This window comes from Carcharodon carcharias, chromosome 5, assembly GCF_017639515.1.
Source record: "Carcharodon carcharias isolate sCarCar2 chromosome 5, sCarCar2.pri, whole genome shotgun sequence".
Lineage (NCBI taxonomy): Eukaryota > Metazoa > Chordata > Chondrichthyes > Lamniformes > Lamnidae > Carcharodon > Carcharodon carcharias.
In genome coordinates this window covers 53180402-53203789 of record NC_054471.1, presented here as the reverse complement: position 1 = coordinate 53203789, position 23388 = coordinate 53180402, and the positions used below count along the sequence as shown (strand labels likewise).

At 41.9% G+C, this 23388-nt stretch overlaps 1 protein-coding gene across 5 annotated transcripts in view; it reads right to left on the bottom strand.

The window, feature by feature from the left end:
- Positions 1–1626: 1626 nt before the first annotated feature.
- The window catches only part of hace1 (HECT domain and ankyrin repeat containing E3 ubiquitin protein ligase 1), a 90712-nt gene continuing 68950 nt past the window's right edge, over positions 1627–23388 (bottom strand). For 4 of the 5 annotated variants that reach the window (XM_041188071.1, XM_041188070.1, XM_041188072.1 and 1 more), the window contains 4 exons: positions 19700–19798; positions 18158–18228; positions 11744–11857; positions 1627–2499 (listed from right to left, as the gene is read on the bottom strand). In XM_041188071.1, the coding sequence (XP_041044005.1) occupies positions 2397–2499; positions 11744–11857; positions 18158–18228; positions 19700–19798 (387 nt within the window). In that variant the 3' untranslated portion in view covers positions 1627–2396. Of the gene's footprint in view, positions 2500–5314; positions 5424–11743; positions 11858–18157; positions 18229–19699; positions 19799–23388 lie in introns of those variants that run through there. The other variant, XM_041188073.1, reaches the window with a different exon arrangement.

Sequence of the window (23388 nt, the reverse complement as noted above, 5' to 3'; positions counted from 1 at the left end):
AACTCTTTTCTTCTCCGCTGATGCTGCCAGACCTGCTGAGTTTTTCCAGGTAATTCTGTTTTTGTTTTAGCAAGTTAAGGGGCTTAACGAGCCCTTCAATTCAATGTTGGAACACCTATTCTGGCATTTAATTTGCAGGATTTTGCAGACACATATGGTCCAACGTGGATGGCCTCCCACTTACCTGCATTGAAACCAATATGGCAGTTTTGCCCACTGAATCGATCAATATCTCTAATTTTATGCTCCTGTCAACATTCCTTACTTAGTCCGCCAAGTACACTATCAGTTTACTTGTATATGACACTATTGTTATATATAAATCGTTAATAAGTAGAATGAATATTTGAGATCCAAGCACAGATCTTTATAGGACATGTGTCACAACTTTTTAATTGAGTACATTATCCATTATCCCATCTCTATGCCTTTTACTGCCCAACCAGGTCAATAATTTGCATTCAATTCCTTGGGTTTTCATGTGAGCTAAAAACTTCACTTGGAACCTAATCAAATGTCTTAAGTCATATAAACAACCATAGACTTTCTCTTCTCTGCTGCTTTTGTTACTTTCTGAAAAAAAAACCTCAGTTTTGTTAGACGTGTCCTACCTTTTACAAATCCTTATTAGATATTTCTAATCAGCTCAAATTTCTCTCATTGCTTAGTAATTTTCTTCTTAGATTCCAATAACATCCTGGTTTTTCTCTCTCACCTTTCTTAAATAATGAAATTATATTTGCAATTTTCCTATCTAAAGGGACAGCTTCTGAATCAAGCATGCTTTGGCGGGTTATGGCTGAAATATCTGCAATTTCCTTACCTACTTCCTTTATAATCCTATTGTGGAAGGCACCAGGTCCTGGGGATTTGTCAGTCTTTAGTACCAGTATTTTTTTCTAATACTGTTTTTCTAGCTTCTTTTATTTTAGTGAGTTACTGATTTATTATTAATTTCCCTGGAATATCAATTATATCATCCTCTTCTGTGAAGACTCGTACAAAGTGATTATTCAACTACCATTGTTCTTCTAATATAATTATACAACTGATATTCTTCAAGGTTCTTTGTTATATTCCTTTTTGCACTTAGATTTTTTTTTACTTCCTTGGCTGTTCTCTATATCTCCCCTAGTCCCTTGGATTTCCACTATTCCGTGTACTTTTGTATGCTCTTTCCTTTAATTTTATATTATCTCTCACCTCTTTTGTTGACCATGATTGCTTTATTTGGTAAGGAGAGCTCTTGCCCATTAGGGGTATATACTGGTCTCGTATTAAGTCCCACTGCTCATCTGTAGTTTTGCCAGGTTGCAGTTTTTCCCCATTTTCTGTCATCAGTCTCATTCCATTAAAATTAGCCTTAACAAAATCTAGAATCATAGTAATGGTGTTATGTTTCTCTTTCCAAGCCTTCCATTGAATTCAATTATGATTAGGTAGTAATCTAATCAGCCAAATCTGGGTCATTACTAAATCTTGTATGACCTGTCCTCATGATTACAAAAGACGGAGGAGAAAATAAGTTGCGAAGGAGAGTCCAGAGTAGAAGCCACTCAATTGATGACTAATGTACTGCTGTCACAATATTATCCCTCTTACATTAAACGTAAAAGAAAAAAAGAATTAATTCTAAAAAATTTAATAGTTTTTTTTTTAAAAAGACATGCACAACAGAGATACATAAGCAGCTGCATCATACTCTACAAATACAAATATACAGGACTTCAAGCAATATATACAGTGCATAATTTTCACAATATACAAATACCTTCATATGAAACATTAATCTTTTTAAACTAGCTAATATTGCATTGCAGAAATTCTGCAAAATAATTTGGCTGTTAGGGCAGGCAATACAATATATTCTGCCCTTTCTACTGAATGTCCTCCATTTCAGTGATGTTAAATTATTAAGTGAGTAATAAACTAAACATTTACATCTTCACAAAAAATATAAAATGTTCCCCATGTTACAAAAAAATTATGAGATCTTGGCATTGGAGAACAACTGGTTTCTCCTCTTTCCCTCCCCTCACCATAAATATATGAAGCTTGGCAATAGAACTTATACACCCCAGCTATCGATTCAAACGTACAGAGAGTACACCCGCATACATGGCATTTTCCATTTCAGAATATCACATGTTTTCACATCGTGCAGCAGTTTGCAAATTCCTATACTTTATCACAAGTACGTGATTAGTTACATGAAAACATAATGATTTTAAATGCAAATGCTTGACATAGGCAATGCATGCCATGCTTATACAGATGTGCTACAACACAAATGTGCATATGAATCTGGAGAGAGCACTTAAAAATCAGAAGCATTATTAAACAGTATTAAGGAGTGAAGGTCTTTTCAGGTGCCACTTTCAAGTTTTCAGACATATTTATGCCATGGTGTACCCATAGCTGCCACAGTGCAATGCAACAAGAATTCGATCCTTCAGGTTCTCTTTGCTGGGGTATTCTGGCAATTTTAACATGTTGATGCTGAAATATATATTTTTAAAGTATTACAAGCCACATTACATTAATCTGTATCAAAAAAACTCATTTATACCCATTAATCTACTCAAACATAATAGTATACAAGCATGTGAATTTGTGGAATATACAGATGAAATAAACGGATATACTATGTGCTCATGTTACAGAGTTCTAATAACATTATAGCATTTAAGTGAGGGGATTCAAGCCATAAAATGAGCCAGCCGCCATAAATGTTATTAAAAAAGAAACACTTCTCCAAATGAATCATCTTTAAAACCCAGGAAAACACAATTAAACCCCAAGTATTTTTAATAGACCGCAAATATTTGTATCTTCCCTCTACAGAAACAAATGAAATAGTGGTTTCTTAAAGCCATTTATACCTCTGGTAACTTGCTCCATCCACATTTATTGTCTTTTGAAGAAAAGGTTTCCAGCTAACCTCCCACCAGTACCATTCTCGCTAACCTGCTTGACACCCTCTTTAATTTTTGTACATCCTTTCTGTTTCGTGCTTACCAGAAACAAACACTACATTATGTATTCTGACTAGGGCTGTTTCAAGTTTTAGCATAACTGCAAAAAAATTTTGCTCTATTTGCTTAATTGTTTCACTACGTTGTCTGAACGCTGAAGGCAACATATTTTCTAGAATTCCCAGGCTCATTTCTAATACTTATCTTGCATACTTTTTGCCCAAACTGACATACTTTGCCAATAATGAAATTAATTTGCCATTTGTCTGTTCAACTACACCACCAATCTGAATATTATGCAAATCTTGGTCTCTTCTAATGAGCTTCTTATTCAGCATCCAAGTAATTTATGTAGAATATTTGTGTCCTCCAATATTTGGAATTTTTGGCTCGGTGACCAAGGTACCTTGATCAACTTGGTCAATTCTCCTTTAGCATCCTTAATACACAATTTATAAACACTTTGTCAGTGAATTTCTGACTTATTCAATGACTGGACAAAGAAATGTCTCTAGATGTTGGGTTGCTGCATTACCTTCATTACAACAGTGTTTACAGCCAACAAAGTACATGTGAAGTGTAAAGCATTTTCTGGTGTCTTCAGGTTGTGAAAGGCATTTTTTAAAATTTATACAAATTTTCAGAATGTGCGATAAAGTCCCTCATAAAAGGCTGTCAGCTGAAGAGAAGCTCATGGAACTGAAGGCACATTATTGACCTGGTTAGGAAATTCACTGTGTGGCAGGAAATACATTAAACAAATCATTTACAAAATCATTTCGAGAGAGAGCCTAACTAGAGAGAACTTCATTCCTGGCAGCATTTTGGTGTACCCACACATGACGGACTCCAGTGGTTCAAGAAGGCAGCTTCACCACCATTATTAGGGATGGGCAATAAATGCTGGCCTTGCCAGCAATGCTCACATTCCATGAAAGAATACATATTTTTTAATAAAAGATCTCGACTTCAACAACATTACCATTGTTGAATCCCCCTCAATCAACATACTAGGGTTATCACTGACCAGAAACTGAACTTGAAACAGCCATATAAAGACTGGCTACAAGAGCAGGTCAGAGGCCAGGAATCTGCTGCGACCAACTCACTGCCTGACTCCTAAAGCCTGTCCACCATCTACAAGGCACAAGTCAGGGTTGTAATGGAATACACTCCACTTTTGTGGATGAGTGCAGAAGGACAAGGTCAGCAAATGCATGGGAACACTGCCACCTACAAGCTCCCCTCCAAGTAATGCACCATCCTGACTTGGAACTTTATCGCTGTTCCTTCACTGTCACTGGGTCAAAAACTTGAAACTGTCTTCATAACAGCATGGTTAGTATACTTACACATGGACTGCAGTAGTTCAAGACAGCAGTTCACCACCACTTTCCCAAGGGCAATTAGAGACCGGAAACAAATGCTGGCTTTGGCAGTGATGCTCACATCCCATGAACAAATGAAAAAAAAGGATAATAAGCACGTACTCCTGTTGGATAGGGTGCTATTGATGGTGTCCTGCAACAATGTTTTGAGGCCTCAAGGATTCAGAATATTTGCCAACAACTTAGATGATGGAATAGAAAGCCACATATCTAAGTTTGCTGATGATAATGATTGGCAACATTAACTCTATAAAGGGAAGTATGAAATTACAAAGAGATATTAGTGTCAAGAAGATGTGTTTGATAAAATATTAAATTATCAGCTGGATATATATCTCCAATAGAGAGAGAGAGAGAGAGAGAACTTGAAAAGACACTTTTGATAAGCAAAGGATACCGGCCTACAACAGCTGCTTTGTTGCATTTCCAAAGGACATAAGTTGCTTTATGAAGACAGTACATGGAGCTCTGAGAGGTAGTTGCTAAGATAAACCCAGATTGAAACCACAGAGGTCACATGACCCAGTTCTTCAGAATCAGAATCACAGAATTGTTACTGTGCAAATGGAGGCTATTCAACCCATGTCTGCACTGGCTCTCCAAATGAATGTTACGGCTCAGTGTCATTTTCCTGCCTTTCATCTGTAAGTGAGCACATTGTTTCTATTTAAATAATTGCATAATGCCCTTCTGAATGCCTCAATTGAACCTGCCTCCACCACACTTCCCAGCAATGCATTCTAGACCCCAACCACTCAATACGTGAAAAAGTTTTTTCTCATATTTGCTTCTTTTGTAACTCACTTTAAATCCGTGCCCTCTCATTCTCGGACCTTTTTTTAATTTGGGTGTAAAAAAAATACTGGATTTGAACCGTTAGAGAAACTGCCTTACCCCATCTCTCTTTCTCTGAAACCTCTCTCAAAGCTGAGCAAATCGAGAGTTCTTAATGGATGAGTCCGAATCAAACCACTGTCTCCAAGAGAAAATAGAATGATCAGCCACTGCTCAAGTGAGAAATCCAAGTACCAGCAGCTACTGTGGAAAAGTGGCCCTTCAGCTGCAAAAAAGGATTCGGACAATTTTTTTGTGACTTTACTTTTTACTTGGCCAAGTTTTAAAATCTGATATTATGCAGAGTTTTATTTCTTTTTTTGCATAATTGTGGGTGGTTGAATGTGTTGTTACTGCATTAATGGGTAGTTGGACATATTTGTACATTTTAAACCTTTCGTTCATAATTTCTGCATCTTTACCTGATTAAGTTTTAGTAATCAAACTAACTCTTTATTTTTAGCTTAGGGAACCTGACTGGCTTATTTTGAAAACTGAGCTACACATCGTTAGGTATATATGTTGAACTGGCAATATCACCTTTTTAAATTCAAACTCTCTGTAATAACCAACCAGGAGTAAGACAAAGAGGAGTCAGTTCCCTCCTCCTGGCCTGGTCGTAACAAAAATTTAATTGAATGGGCAAAACTGTGGCAAAGGATTTCAATGCAAATGTGAAGTCATCCACTTTGGACCTAAAAAATTACAAAATAGGGTATTTTCTAAATGGTGAAAAACTAGGAACAGTGGAGGTCCAAAAGGACTTAGGGCAGGAGTTTTCGGAAACCCCAAACAATCAGCGGGGAACACAGCAGTCCCGCAGTCAATTAACACTCCGAGGAGCATAAATTGGCTGGAGATAGGGCTTTCACCCCTCACTGAGGTGGAAGCCCAGCCTCAGAGATCTGCTGGTCAATCTGATTGGCTGACAGCTCTGTAGTCCCAGCAGTGCCACCAGCAGAGGTGACCAACACTGAACTACAAGCATTCTCCAGATTCGAAGTCCCAGAGTTCAGGACCACTGCAAGGATTTGGTGGGGAAATGTCGAAAGGGAACCAATAAGGAAGGCACCCACCGTTCTGCACCCCGTATCTTCCCACCCGAAGAGTTTCCCCACCCTGAACTCCTCCTGCCAGCATCAAAATCAAGGCCAGACAGAAGGCCACCCTAATGTAGCCAATAAGTGACCACTTAATGACCTCAATTCAGGCAAGGGCCGACAGGTTGCCATAGGCCTCGCGCACCCACCAAAAAATTACAGACAGGTCGGGGGAAGGCAAGAGGATGGCAGGAAGGCCATAAGAGGGGTTTCACTAACCCCCACCTGCCTGAAAACAAGACAAATCCAACCTGGCCAATTACTACCCAATCAGTCTACTCCCAATCATCAGTAAAGTAATGGAAGGGTCAGCAGCAGTGCTATCAAGCAGCGCTTGCTTAGCAATAGCTTGCTCACTGACGCCCAGTTTGGGTTCCACCAGGATCACTCAGCTCCTGACCTCATTACAGCCTTGGTTCAAACATGGACAAAAGAACTGAACTCCCAAGGTGAGATCAGAGTGACTGCCCTTGACATCAAGGCCACATTTGACTGAGTGTGGCATCAAAGAGCTCCAGCAAAACCGGAGTCAATGGGAATCGGGGGGGAAGACTCTCCACTGGTTGGAGTCATAAAGGTGGTTGTGATTGTTGGAGGTCAATCATCGCAACTCCAGGACATCACTGCAGGAGTTCCTCAGGGTAGTGTCCTCGGCCCAATCATCTTCAGCTGCTTTATTAATGGCCTTCCTTCCATCATAAAGTCAGAGTGGGGATGTTCATGTTGATGTTCATTGATGAATGTTCATCACCATTTGCAACTCCTCAGTTACTGAAGCAGTCCATGTCCAAATGCAGCAGGACCTGGACAATATCCAGGTTTGGGCTGACAAGTGACAAGTGCCACTCAGGTGTCCAGCGATGACCATCTGCAACCAGAGAGAATCTAACCATCACCCCTGGACGTTCAATGGCGTTACCAACACTGAATCCCCCACTATCACGCCCTGGGGGTTACCATTGTCCAGAAACTAAACTAGACTAGCCATATAAATACTGTGGCTACAAGAGCAGGTCAAAAGCTAGGAATCCTGCTACGAGTATCCCACCTCCTGGCTCCACCACCTACAAGGCACAAGTCAGGAGTGTGATGGAATACTCTCCACTTGCCTGGATGAGTGTAGCTCCCACAATGCTCAAGAAGCTTGACACCATCCAGGGCAAAGCAGCCCACTTCATTGACAGCACATCCACAAACATCCCTCCACCACTGACGTACAGTACCAGCAGTGTGTACCATCTACAAGATACACTGCAGGGATTCACCAAGGCTCCTTAAACCTTCCAAACCCACAACAACCACCATCTAGAAGGAGAAGGGCAGCAGACAGGTGGGAACACCACCACCTGGAAGTTCCCCTCCAAGACACTCACCATCCTGACTTGGAAATATATCGCCGTGAAAAAACCCTGGAATTCCCTTCCTAACAGCATAGTGGGTGTGGCTACACCACATGGATTGCAGCGGTTCAAGAAGGCAGCTTACCACCACCTTCTCAAGGGCAACTAGGGATGGGCAATAAATTCTGGCCTAAACAACAAAGCCCACATCCTCTGAATGAATAAAAAAATACGCCAGCAGGAGGCTGTAAAATTCTGTCCTTGGGATCCATGTTTATAGATCGCTAAATGTCATGAACATGTGCAGAAAACATAACCGGAGGAGTAGGATACAAGGGTGCTGCAGTTCTGCTGTACAAAGTCCTGGTTATAGCATACTTGGAACACAGTGAGCAGTTTGGGAATGACACCTTAGAAATTATATATTGGCCTTGAAAGAAATTTAGCATAGATTTAATGGAATGATACTGGACTTCAAGAGTTAAAGTATGAGATAACACAAACTGCAATTGTATTTCTTGAAATGTAAAAAGTTAACAGGAGATTTGATCGAAGTTTAAGATCTTAAGAACTGACACAGATTAAATGACAAAAGGGACAATGGTGCAATGTAAGCTCACCTGCTTTCCAATCTGAGATTATCCCTTTTGCTCTCCTTTCTCCCACCCTTGCCTGCTTTTCTATTTGGTTAAAAGCTAGTACATCTTTAACTTTTTCCAGTTCTGATGAAAGGTCACCGGCCTGAAGCATTAACTTTGTTTTTTCCACTCTCCACATTGTTGTCTGACCTGCTGAGCATTTCCAGAATTTTCTGTTTTTATTTCCGATCTCCGATATCAGCAATATTTTGGTATTGTACTAGTTTGTATGCTTGGTGTCAAATTTGGTCCGATTATACACTTCTGCACAACAACTTGGGACATTATACAATATTAAAGGCACTCTCACCACTGGAATTCAGTTTGGTTGAAAGTTGTACTGTGGTGCGAAACCAACTGTTAGAATTCTTTGAGGAGGTAACAAGTAGTTTAGACAAAGGAGAGCCAATGGATGTTATCTACTTGGACTTCCAGAAGGCCTTTGACAAGGTGCCGCACAGTAAGTTGCTCAGTAAGATAAGAGCCCATGGTGTTAGAGGCAAGGTATTAGCATGGATAGAAGATTGGCTGTGTGGCAGGAGGCAGAGAGTGGAGATAAGGGGGTCCTTCTCAGGAAGGCGGCCGGTGACTAGTGGAGTTCCGCAGGGGTCAGTGTTGGGACCACAACTTTGCACTTTATACATTAATGATCTAGATGAAGGAACTGAGGGCATCCTGGCTAAGTTTGCAGATGATACAAAGATAGGTGGAGGGACAGGTAGCATTGAGGAGGCAGGGAGGCTGCAGAAGGATTTGGACAGGTTAGGAGAATGGGCAAAGAAGTGGCAGATGGAATACAGTGTGGGGAAGTGTGAGGTCACGCACTTTGGTAGGAAGAATAGAGGCATAGACTATTTTCTAAATGGGGAGAGAATTCAGAAATCTGGAGTGCAAAGGGACTTGGGAGTCCTAGTCCAGGATTCTCTTAAGGTTAACTTGCAGGTGGAGTCGGTAGTTAGGAAGGCAAATGCAATGTTGGCATTTAATTCGAGGGGATTAGAATATAAAAGTAGAGATGTGCTGCTGAGGCTTTATAAGGCTCTGGTCAGACCACATTTAGAATATTGTGAGCAATTTTGGGCCCTGTATCTCAGAAAGGATGTGCTGGTCCTGGAGAGGGTCCAGAGGAGGTTCACAAGAACGATCCCAGGAATGAAAGGCTTAACATATGAGGAACGTTTGAGGACTCCAGGTCTATACTCGATGGAGTTTAGAAGGATGAGGGGGGATCTGATTGAAACTTACAGAATACTAAAGGCCTGGATAGAGTGGATGTGGGGAAGACGTTTCCATTAGTAGGAGAGACTAGGACCTGAGGGCACAGCCTCGGAGTAAAGGGAAGACCTTTTAGAACAGAGATGAGGAGAAACTTCTTTAGCCAGAGAGTGGTGAATCTATGGAATTCATTGCCACAGAAGACTGTGGAGGCCAGGTCATTGAGTATATTTAAGACCGAGATAGATAGGTTCTTGATTGGTAAGGGGATCAAAGGTTACGGGGAGAAGGCAGGAGAATAGGGTTGAGAAACTTATCAGCCATGATTGAATGGCAGAGCAGACTCGATGGGCCGATTGGCCTAATTTCTGCTCCTATGCCTTATGGTCTTAAATGGGCCTGGCAGAACCCAAATTGAGCACTGGAGAGCAGGTATCGCTTGCTAGTAATGTAGATGATACCTTCCTTTACTTTGCTGATGATTGGGGAGGAGCAGTGGGGGGAGGGGAGAATATTCGGCTGGTTTGGATTTGTTCTGCTCTTTGTGGACAGGACACATCTTGGTAATTTTCCACATTGTCAGGTAAAGGCCAGTGTTGCAGCTGAAGACGGTTGTAAATGCTTCAGCCTTGTCTTTACCAATCATGTGCTGGTCACTGCCATCATTGAGGTATCGCTTTTTCCTATTAATTGTTTAACTGTCCACAACCATTCACGGTTGGATGTGGCAGGACTGTAGAGTTTTGATCTGATCCATTGGCTGTGCACTTAACTCTGTCTAGCATGTACATAGCTCATAGCGTAACAAAAAAACCTTGCCTCTAGTTCTTTATACATTATCTTAAATCAAATTATCAATTCTTATCCCACTAGAAAGTTTCTCATTATGTACGCTATCAAAAATCAAGATTTTGAATAACACTATTAAATCTCCACTTTTACCTTCACAGGATTCCCAAAATCCCAATTGTGACATTACCAAAGCAAAAAGCTACCTGAAGACCACGTAGTCCCTCAGATGGAAAGGAAGTTGAAGGGTGACTCACCCAATGTTACTGCTAGCAAGCGGTTGCAAAGCAGCATTCAACCTGCTGACCCATGTGAAGGGATACACCATTGAACTTTGATTCTGGGTTCACATGAAACAATAATTTTTTACCCTGTGGTCTCTGCCCTGTAAATCTTTCTTTCTCTATTCCCCTCGTTTATTGTATGAGTGAAAAGAAGGCAACATTGCTACCCTCCTCCCATGCTTGAGTGTATGCAAATGAACTAACCCTCTGAGTTTACCCTATCTCAAGTTTCCTGTGAGGTTATTAATAGAAATTGGACCACACCAAAACTGAGTGGTTGGGAAAATACACCACCCGCTTAAAAAGGGAAAAATTAAAATCAAAACACCCTTCTGTTTACGGACAAGTGGTGAGAGGAGAAATCAGAAACCCCCTCTTGTCCATAACAAGAGTAAAAGGTTATTACTGTTGAATGTTTTAAAAGAAATTCCATTCCTTCTCAGCAGCCCTACTCATGAAAGCAGGTGGCAATTATGTACGCATAAAATTCAAAAGTTGTCTGCAGTTCCCGGAAGCATCTCAAAAAAAAAAGGTCATAACTCCAACTCAACTGGTAAGATCTAATTACAAAGCATGATCGATGCCCCAAAACACTGCCTTGAACTAAAATAAACCTCTGGGCTTAGAACATTTCATGTCTTATCAGATTTGCTGATGCCAAATAGTCCGCAAATACCATTAATATGAATAGTTTCTGCACATTTCTTTATTCTGGTATCCATTTGAAGTAAATTACTGCTTACTATTTTAACCATGTGACAGTCCACAAGGGCAATAAATGCTTTGCCTTTGAAAGTACATATCCCATGTATTAAAAAGGTGGTAAGACTGCCAGCTAAATGCAAATACAGCTCAATCTATTTTTTTGTGGACTTAACTGATATTTTGAGGAGATTTTTGCAATCAGACTGCAGAATTTCACAGGATTTTGAACACTTCAAAAATATTACGCCATTTCTTTGTGATGCTAATTGACCACATATGCATTAATACTGTTGTCAGCATTTATCTTCCTTTCATAGTGTAGAAAAGCCTGAAATCTCATGAATGGCAACACATTTTATGAAATTGCATGAGGCATTTGTATAGCTGCTAAACAGATTAAAGAAAGCCCTTACTGTTTCAAATTATACAAAACGCATGCTCACTATGTTTTGTCTTACATATGAACTGTACATACCAAGTACTGGATGTTGGTAAGAGGTTTGAAGTGTATGGTACTGCAGCTACTGTGAACTTCTGCAACCCACTGCCACCCATGAGATATGCAAAGCCACCATGAGGGACTCTGGAGCTAGAGAACACAAACATAGAAATTAAGCAACATTTTCAATAAATAACTTAACATTACCATATCATTGTCATAAGTGATTTTACAATTGTACTTCAAATTAAAATAAAAATGTCACTTTGGTTTACAGCATCAACTCTCATCATCCTCACCACTAGTGAATAGGGATACAAGTTGTATCCTTACAATTTCCAGAAACAGGCTCAAAGTCAGTAGTAACAGGTAGGACAAACACCTTAGCAGTCCAAGAAAACATTAAAGACACAGTGAAAAGAAGTTTAGTCCAAGCAAACCCACTACACCACCAGGGCTGCAGCGATTGAATTAGACAGCTCACCACCACCTTCTCAAGGGCAACTAGGAATGGGCAATAAATGCTGACCCAGCCAGCGAAGCCCACATCCCACAATGAATAAAAAAAAAAGTTCTGAATTTATACAACAATCTTCATATTTCTGACATTACCTTATCCAGTGAAAGGTTCATAATTTAATTAGGCTTTTAGTCTTGTTGCTACGAATAATTTATCTTCAACGGGACTTCTTTCCCGCACTAGTAAATTGGGGCATTTTACAAAAGACCTATGGGTTCAGATTTTTAATCCCTCCACACTGGCTGCCATGCTTTTAGCTGCCGAGGCCAAAAACACTAGATTTCCAACCCTAAACCTCTCCACTTCACTTTCATAGAAACATAGGGAAGAATTTTCCTGTCGGCAAGCAGGGTTGGGGCCCGCTCGCCGACATGTAAACTGACGCACGGTGACATCAAGCCGGCATCCCGTCTCCGCGTGTCATTTAGATTATCAGTTCAGTGGGCGTGCAGCCGCGTCATCTGCGCCCCCGCCGGACTGTCAAAGTCCTATTAAGGCCATTAACAAAGTAATTAAAACTGTTAAGAATGCTGCCTGTCCAACCTTAAGGTTGGCGGGCAGGTGAAGAGCTCAGGCGGCCTTCGTATTTTTCATGAAACCTCATCCACGGGCGGGATGAGGTTTCATGAAGAGTTCATTAATTAAATAAAATGTTTTGAAAAAATTAATGGACATGTACCAGCTCATGTGACAGTTTCACAAGAGGGGACATGTCTTTTAATTTTTTTCTTCCTTTATCACATTTTTTAGAACTTCTGCGCTCTTTCGTGAGCAGGCCCTGACTCAGGAAATCTCCCCCCTCGCCCCGCCACCACCTGCACAGGGTGCACACAGCGCTTCCCGGTGTTCGTCATGCTAGGCGGGCCTTAATTGGCCCACCCACGTAAAATGGCAGCGTGCACCCGATCGAGGGAGCCAATCGGGTTCACGCTCGCTCCAGCCTGCCCCTGAACAACCCCCCCCGACGGGGAGAAAATTCAGCCCATAGAAAATAGAAGTAGTAGGCTATTTGGCCCTTCGAGCCTGCTCTGCCATTAAATATGATCATGGCTGGTCCTCTACTCAACACCATACTCCCACTCTCACCCCATATTCCTTGACGCCTTTAGAATCCAGAAAACTATTTCCTTCTTAAATATATTCAGCAACTTGCCCTCCACAGCCCTCTGTGGTAGAGAATTCCACAGGTTCAACTCCCTCTGAGTGAAGACGTTTCTGCTTATCTCAGTCCTAAATGACCTACCCTGTATCCTGAGACTATGGCCACTTGTTCTAGACTGTCCCCCAGCCAGAGGAAACATCATCCTTGCATCCAGTCTGTCCAGCCCTGTCCGAATTTTAAATGTTTCAATGAAATCCCCTTCTAAACTCTAGTGAATACAAGCCTAGTCAACCCAATCTCTCCTCATACGACAATCCTGTCTTCCCAGGAATCAGTCTGGTGAATCTTCGCTGCGCTCCCTCTATGGCAAGCATATCCTTTCTTAGGTAAGGAGGCCAACGCTGCACACAATACTCCAGATGTGGTCTCTCAAAGGCCTGTACAGCTGCAGTAAGACATCCTTGCTCCTGTACTCAAATTCTCTCGCAAAGGCGGCCAACATACCACATGCCTTCTTAACTGCATGCTGCACCTGCATGCTTGCTTTCAGTGACTGGTGTACAAGGACACCTAGGCCCCTTTGTACATCAACATTTCCCAATCTATCACCATTTAATAATACTCTGACATTCTGTTTTCTTACTAAAGTGGATCACTTCACACTTATGTTATACTGCATCTGCCATGTATTTGCCCACTCACTCAACCTGTCTAAATTGCCTTGAGCCGCTTAACATCCTCATTGACTCTCATTCCCATCAAGTTTCATGTTGTCAGCAAACTTGGAGACATTGCATTTGGTTCCCTCATTCAAATCATTGATATATATTGTGAATAGCTGAGGCCCAAGCCCTGATCCCAGTGGTACCCCACTCGTCACCGCCTGCCACTCTGAAAAAGATCCTACTCTGTTTCCTGTCTCTTAATCAACTCTCAATCCATGCCAACATATTACCCCCAATTCCATGTGCTTTAATTTTGCACGCTAATCTCTTACGTGGGGCTTCATCAAGACCTTTCTGAAATTCCAAATACACCACATCCACTGGTTCTCCCTTATCTATTCTGCTAGTTACATCCTCAAAAAACTCCAGTAGGTTTGTCAAACCAATCCACGTTGACTTTGTCTAATCCCGCTGATCTTTTCTAAGTGCCCTGTTATCAAATCCTTTATAATAGACTCTACCATTTTCCCTACTACTGATGTTAGGCTAACCAGTCTGTAATTCCTAGTTTTCTCCCTCCTTTTTTTTTAATAGTGGGGTTACATTTGCCACCCTCCAAACTGCTGGGACTGTTCCAGAATCGACAGAATTTTGGAAGATGACAACCAAAGCATCCACTATTTCCATGGCCACCTCCCTTAGTACCCAGGCATGTAGATTATCAGGCCCTGAGGATTTATTGGCTTTCAGTCCCATTAATTTCTCCAGGACAAATTTTTTTAGTACTCGTAATTTCCTTCAGCTCCTCCGTCTTACTAGACCCTTGGTTCCCTAGCATTTCTGGGAAGTTATTTGTGTCTTTAGACAGAACTAAAGTAGTAGTTTAATTGCTCTGCCATTTCCTTGTTCTCCCATTGCAGGCTGTAAGGGGCCTATGTTTGTCTTCATTAATCTTTTTCTTTTTACATACTTGTAGAAACTTTTACAGTCCACTTTTATGTTCCTTGCAAGTTTACTCTCATATTCTATTTTTCCCCTCTTAATCAATTTCGTGGTCCACCTTTGCTGAAATCTAAACTGCTCCCAATCCTCAGGCTTGCTACTTTAATACTATCCTGAATTTATTTTGCTAGCCACGGATGGGCTGCTTTTCCTGTTGTGTTTTTGCGCCAGAAAGGAATGTATAACTGTTGCAATGCATACATTGGTTCCTTAGGTATTAGCTATTGCCTATCCACCATCATGCCTTTTAATGAAGTTCCCCAATCTATCTTAGCCAACTCACGCCTCATACCTTCATAGTTTCCTTTGTTTAGATTTAGGACCCTAGTTTCAGATTGGACTATTTCACTTTCCATCCTAGTGAATAATTCTATCATGTTATGATCACTTTTCCCTAAAGGACCCCGCACAAGATTATTAATTAAACTGTTCTCATTGCATAATACCAAATCTAGGATAGACTGTTCCCTAAGTTGGTTCTTCAACATACTGGTCTAAAAAAAAAGCCATCTCGTACACCTGCCAGGAATTCATCCACCACAGTATTATTGCTAATTTTGTTTGCCCAGTCTTCATGCAGATTAAAGTCACCCATCATTATTGTCGCACCTCTGTTACATGCATCTCTAATTTCATGTTCAATGTTGTCCCCTACCTTACCACTGCTGTTTGGAGACCTATACACAATTCCCACTAATGTTTTCTGTCCCTTGTTGCTTCTTAGCTCCACCCAGACTGATTCTACATCTAGATTTTCTGAGACAATATCCTCTCTCACGATTGCACTGATTTCATCCTTAACTAACAACGCCACCCCACCTCCTTTTCCTTTTTGCCTGTCCTTCATAATAAGAGTACCCCTGGATATTCAGTTCCCAGCCTTGGTCACCCTGCAGCCATGTCTCTGTAATCACAATTATATTGTACCCGTTTACAACTAATTGAGCTGTTAATTCATCTACCTTATTGTGAATGCTCCGTGTATTCAGATACAGTGCCTTTAGATTGTCTTTTTAACAATTTTTACCCTTTTTTTGCACTTTTCCCCTATTTGCTGATAGCCCTCGTTTCCTCTGCCTTCCACTTTTGCTTTCTACTTTTGTGTCTTTCATTCCTATTTTTGTTTCCCTCTCGTGTCTCCCCGCTCAAGTTCCTATCCCCTGCCACTCTAGTTTAAATCCTCCCCACAGTACTAGTGAATACCCGTGAGGATATTGGTCCCGGTCCAGCTTATACAGGTCCCATCGCCTCAGGAGTCTAAATCTCTCCCTCCTACACCATCTCTCCAGCCACGCATTCATCTAGTCTTTTCTCCTATTCCTGATCTCACTAGCACACTGCACTTGATTTGATTAATCCTGATTAATCCTAATTGAGATTAATCCTGAGACCTTTGAAGTCATGTTTTTTAATTTATATCCTAGCTTCTGATACTCTGTTTTCAGAGTATGGTCAGAGTTACCAATAAGGACCATGACCTTTGGCTGTTCACGCTCTCCCTTCAGAATGTCCTGCAGCCGCTCAGTGATATCCTTGACCCTGGCACCAAAGAAGAAACATATTATCCTAGCGTCACATCTGCAGCCACAGAAATGTTTCTCTTCCCCTTATGCTAGAATCCCCTACCACTATTGCTCTCCCACTCTTTAATCCCTTCCCACCCTGTGCAACTGAGCTACTTGTGGTGCCTCAGACTTGGCTCTTGCTGCATTCCCCTGAGAAACCATTTCCCCCAGCAGTATCCAAAACAGAAAATCTGTTAGAGGGGCAGATGGACCCAGGGAACTCCTGCACTACCTGCCTAGTGCTTTCTCTCTGTCTGGCAGTCACCCATTTCCTTTCTGCCTGTGCACTCTTTACTTGCAGTGTGACCACCTCACTGTACGTGCTATCCATCTTTACGGATGCTCCAAAGCGACTCCAGCCGCAGCTCCAGCTCTGAAACATGGATTTCGGGTAGTTGAAGCTGGCGGCACTTCCTGCACAAGTGGTCGCCCTGGACACTGGAAGTATCCCCGACTTCCCACGTCGCACAGGGGGAGCATTCCACTTGGCCGAACTGCCTTCCCATGACTTACCCTTAAATTACTCCCTTTACATTTACCTCTTCTCGTTTAGAGAATATTAAGGACAGGAGAAATACTCACCGCTCTTCTTTCTGAGGAAAGGTAGAAAATCAAAGAATCCCTCTTTCCCTCACCAAGCTCCTACTTAAGCACTCCAATGCAGCCCAAAGCAGCACTGTAGATGGCCTGCTTTTATGCTGTCTGAATCTAGCTTCTGAAAACCTGTTTAAACCAGTTATTTAATTAACTAGCTGCAAGCACAGCCTTTATAACCCCTGTTTTAAAGCTGGACTAAAGCTCACCTACTTTTAGTCAGTTGCTGAATTAAAGGTAGCTTAGACTTTAGATATAAATTAACCCTTAAAAGTTTCTCTCTCACCAAAATCCAGCTTAAGCACTCTATTGCAGCCCAAAGCAGCACTCCAGTGCAGAGTTCCTTCTTTAGGGTGCTCCATAAATCCTCTCGCTTTGTCAAAGCTTATGGTCATCTGTCCTACTATTTTCTTACATTACTCAGTGACAATTATTTTGTTTATTAAACAAAAGCACTTTGAGGTGTCTTACTATGTTAAAGGTGCTAAATAAATGCAAGTGGTTGTTGTATTCAATCCAACAGTAATGGTATAAGTGAGCTTCCACCATTCTTCCCATTTCACATGCTATAGTGTACTATATGGTATTGAAAAAACATAGAAGTTAACAACGTACAAGGAAACCATTCACCCCATCATGTCTATGTCAGCTCTTTGCTAGAGTAATCCAAAACTAATCTCACTACCCTATCTCTCCATGTCCATATGACTCTGATTTAAATGCTTATCCACTTTTCCTTAAAAGATGCAATGGTGTCTGCCTCTCAATTTCTTGGTCATAAACAACTGCTTCAGAAAGTAATTTTAAAACAAAAACCATCACACTGAAGTTCACATAGCAGTAATTTAAATAAAATGGACCTTGAACAACTCTGACATGGAGAAATATGAATGCCAGGCAGCAATAATTTGCACCAAGAATGCTGATTAAATCAGATCTAAATGTCTTCAAATAAATGCATTATGGATTCCGTTCAAATATTTTAATCTCAGAATATCTTACCTGCCAGTGACAAACTGTAATAATAAAACACATTCTTCTTGGGTGAGTGCTTCTACAACCTCCCAGAACCACTTGAAAAATATAAAGATTAACAGCAACGACAAATTAATATTTGCATGCAGAACTTGAGGCAAAACTAGTCATTCGGTACACGATCAATTTCTCTTATTAATACTATATTTACATGCAGATTCAATTTCTCAAACTATCATTGTGGGATTCGAATTTTTGCTTTCTGGATTACTAGTCCAGGAACACAACCACTAAACTGCCATTATACAAAAGGCAAAATAGTGTGGATGCTGAAATATAAACAAAAAATGTTGCAAGTAGACCAGGAATTTTGCTTTTTTACTAAAGCATACCTGCTTCTCTCCCTATCATAGACCTTTTGTTCCTCCCTTTCCCTGCACCTGTACTTGTTTAAAACCTGTTAAATCTATAACATTTCCCAGATCTGACAGAAGGTTACAGCCCTTAAACATTAATTCTATATGTCCATAGATGCTGCCTGGTCTGTTTGAGTATTTCCAGCATTTTCTGTTGACACTACTCACCACTTGACATTGTACCCATGTGGTGAACAAAGAAGGTTTTAAAATAAATTTCTTTAAAGAATAAACTATACAAAGTATCCTTGGGAACACAAGAACTACCAATGTACAATAGTCAATCTATTGCAGTGGACAAGGCTATGCATGCACTTGAGAGGGACTGTCTAAATACTGGAACCTACTATCGATATTTTGAATACAGATTGTAAACCTAACCTTGCTAACAGTGACTACACTTCAAAAGTACTTCATTGGCTGTAAAGTGCTTGAAAGACTGGTGAAGAGACCTATATAAATTCAAGTCTTTTTCCTTTTTCTAAACCATATTGTAATCCAGAATATTGAATATAAACATAGAAACTAGGAGCAGGAGTATGCCATTTGGCCCTTTGAACCTGCTTCACCATTCATTATGATCATGGCTGATCATCCAACTCAATAGCCTGCTCCCGCTTTCTCCCCATATCTTTTGAACCCTTTTCGCCCCAAGTGCTATATCTAACTCCTTCTTGAAAACATGCAATGTTTTGGCCTCAACTACTTTCTGTGGTAGCGAATTTCACAGGCAACAGGTTATACTTGAACAAAATCTAACTGAGGCTTCAAAACTAATTAAATTATCACTAGCGATTTGAACTGTAATAGCAAATATTCAATTACTTTACTTTAATCTACAATACTTAATCTTGTTTCGGTATTACTGATTACTGGTATTATTTCGATATCCAATTTGATCTTTGATTCTGGCAAATATAACACGTTATGCGTTATTGCACGCTGAGATACAATAGTTATATAATCAAGAAACTTTAGCTAAAGTCATGAACCATGAGCACAGTTCAAGTATGTGTTATGTAAGATTTGAAAGTATCTGGAATTAAGTTTGTATTTTTGTATATTGAGACCTAAATATAACCACGTCGTAGAACACATACATATCAAATGGATTCTATTTTAAGTTTTCTATTTTTCAAGCTGATACTGGTACCTGTATCACTGGGTCATCTTTTTCATAGCCACTCGTGTACTCTGTATTCCGTTTCCAGTCAGCCACGTCAATTTCTGGCATCCCAGAGAGCAGTAGCTCCTAGAGATAAAAGAACAAAAGAGATGGGTTGCCAAATACTATCAATTTTACTTCTGGTTGAAATTAATATTTTTGGAACTGTGCTCATCGCTTTAATTCTTCTCATCCCTTTCTTCACTCCTGTTTTATCAGCTCCCCAATACTATTCATCTTAGCTTTACATTTTTATTCCAACTTTCATAACCTGTTCTAACTTAAAATAATTATTCAAAGGTTAACTGCAAATTGTTTAACTTTCCCAAGTCTCTCAACGATCACTCTTCTGCAGGAACCTACATGGTCTCTGATCAGTTGAAAATAATCCCGAAAATCCTATTATTCAGTTAATTAAGGCAGTTTTTATATTGGTTCATGGGAAGTGGGCATCACTGACTAGGTCAGCATTTATTGCCCATCCTTAACTGCCTTGTTCAGAAGGGATTAAGAGTCAACCACATTGCTGTGGGTCTGGAACCACATGTAGGCCAAGCCAGGTAAGGACAGCAGATTTCCTTCCCTAAAGGGCATTAGTGAACCAGATGGAATTTTATGACAGTTGGCAATGGTTTCATGGTCATCATACTTGTAATTCCAGATTTTTATTAAAGTCAAATTCCTGCCGTGGTGGGATTCAAATCCAGGTCCTCAGAACATTACCTGGAAAAACTCAGCAGGTCTGGCAGCATCGGACAAGGTGTTTACTAAAACCCGCTTTCACAGCCATATCTCCTTTCTCAGTGACTGTCTCCATCTCCGACTTACCCCACGTGGATTTCAACTCAAATTCCACCCCTCATGTTTCGAACCCACCCAGGATTAAAGGTATTTCCGGGACAGAAAACGTTTCTCGGACTGCTGTTCCCGTCACATTCTGAAATCCACACTCAGTGCCTTGCGCCGCCATATGAACACACTCGACCTCTCCCTCCAGCAGCACCGCCGTACCCTTTCTCAAAGCTGCGCGTGCCCCCAGTTTCATCTTATCCTTCGGCTCATCCGACGCCTCAACAAGAAACTTTTTCTCTTTCTCTCAAGTGCTAAGGAATGCAAGCTCCAACAACTCATCGACACCAACACCCATCTAGGACCCTCCACCCCTGCCTGTCCCTCCGTCCCCACCCCATCTTCCAATCCCAACCCCAGCCGTGTATTCACTATACCCCCTGACCTTCCCCTCTCCGATGCTGAACGTTCAGTTCTCAGCAAAGGACTTAGTTTCATACCCTTACGCCCTCACCTCAATGAATTTCGGGCTCGGCATGATGCTGAACTCTTCTTCCGCCATCTTCGTCTCCGGGCTCACTTTTTTGGGCAGGAGTCCTCTCCCAGTTCAACGGATCCTTTTACCCATCTCCAATATTCTCCCTCCACCTGGACCCCTCCCTCTGGATTCTTACCTTCTCTTGATCTTTTCATTGAGAACTGTCGGTGCGACATTAGTCGTCTCAATTTCTCTGCTCCTCTCACCCATTCTAACCTGTCTCTCTCTGAATTTACTGCACTCCATTCTCTCAGGTCCAACCCTGACATTGTCATCAAACCCGCTGACAAGGGTGGTGCTGTTGTTGTCTGGTGTACTGACCTCTACCTCGTGGAGGGTGAGCGTCAACTCACAGACACTTCCTCCTACCTCTCCCTGGACCATGACCCCACCACTGAAGCCATTGTTTCCACTGACCTCATCTCCTCTGGGGATCTCCCTCCCACAGCTTCCAACCTGATAGTCGCCCAACCTCGGACGGCCCGCTTCTATCTCCTACCCAAAATCCACAAACAGAACTGCCCCGGTAGACCGATCGTCTCAGCTTGCTCCTGCCCCACAGAACTCATTTCTCGTTATCTTGACTCCCTTATCTCTCCCCTTGTCCAGTCCCTTCCCACCTACATCTGTGATTCCTCTGACACCTTACGTCACATCAACAATTTCCAGTTCCCTGGCCCCAACCGCTTCCTCTTCACCATGGACATCCAATCCCTCTACACCTCCATCCCCCACCAGGATGGTCTGAGGGCCCTTAGCTTCTTCCTCGAACAGAGGCCCGAACAATCCCCATCCACCACTACTCTCCTCCGTCTGGCTGAACTTGTTCTCACGCTGAACAATTTCTCCTTCAACTCTTCTCACTTCCTCCAAATAAAAGGTGTGGCTATAGGTACCCGCATGGGCCCCAGCTATGCCTGTCTCTTTATGGGGTATGTGGAACATTCCTTGTTGCAGTCCTACTCCGGCCCCCTTCCACAACTCTTTCTCCGGTACATCGATGATTACTTCGGTGCGGCTTCATGCTCTCGTCGGGACTTGGAAAAATTTATTAATTTTGCTTCCAATCTCCACCCCTCCATCATTTTCACGTGGTCCATCTCTGACACTTCCCTTCCCTTCCTTGACCTCTCTGTCTCAATCTCTGGTGATAGACTGTCCACCAATATCCATTACAAACCCACCAACTCCCACAGCTATCTCGACTACAGCTCCTCACACCCCGCTTCCTGTAAGGACTCCATCCCATTCTCTCAGTTCCTTTGCCTCCGTCGCATCTGTTCCGATGATGCTACCTTCAAAATCAGTTCCTCTGACATGTCCTCCTTCTTCCTTAACCGAGATTTTCCACCCACGGTCGTTGACAGGGCCCTCAACCGTGTCCGGCCCATCTCCCGCGCATCCGCCCTCACGCCTTCTCCTCCCTCCCAGAAACATGATAGGGTCCCCCTTGTCCTCACTTATCACCTCACCAGCCTGCGCATTCAAAGGATCATCCTCCGCCATTTCCGCCAACTCCAGCATGATGCCACCACCAAACACATCTTCCCTTCACCCCCCCATCGGCATTCCATAGGGATCGCTCCCTCCGGGACACCCTGGTCCACTCCTCCATCACCCCCTATTCCTCAACCCCCTCCTATGGCACCACCCCATGCCCACGCAAAAGATGCAACACCTGCCCCTTCACTTCCTCTCTCCTCACCGTCCAAAGATCCAAACACTCCTTTCAAGTGAAGCAGCATTTCACTTGCTTTTCCCCAACTTAGTCCACTGCATTCGTTGCTCCCAATGTGGTCTCCTCTACATTAGAGAGACCAAACGTAAACTGGGCGACCGCTTTGCAGAACACCTGCGGTCTGTCCGCAAGAATGACCCAAACCTCCCAGTCGCTTGCCATTTTAACACTCCACCCTGCTCTCTTGCCCATATGTCTGTCCTTGGCTTGCTGCATTGTTCCAGTGAGGAACAACACCTCAGCTTCCGACTAGGCACTTTACAGCCTTCCGGACTGAATATTGAATTCAACAACTTTAGGTCGTGAGCTCCCTCCCCCATCCCCACCCCCTTTCTGTTTCCCCCTTCCTTTTTTTTCCAATAAATTATATAGATTTTCCTTTTCCCACCTATTTCCATTATTTTTAAAAAAAAAAATTTAAATCTTTTATGCTCTCCCCACCCCCACTAGAGCTATACCTTGAGTGCCCTACCATCCATTCTTAATTAGCACATTCGTTTAGATAATATCACCAACTTTAACTTTAACACCTATGTGTTCTTTTGTTCTATTGTTGGTGACATCTTTTGATGATCTGCTTCCATCACTGCTTGTTTGTCCCTACAACCACAC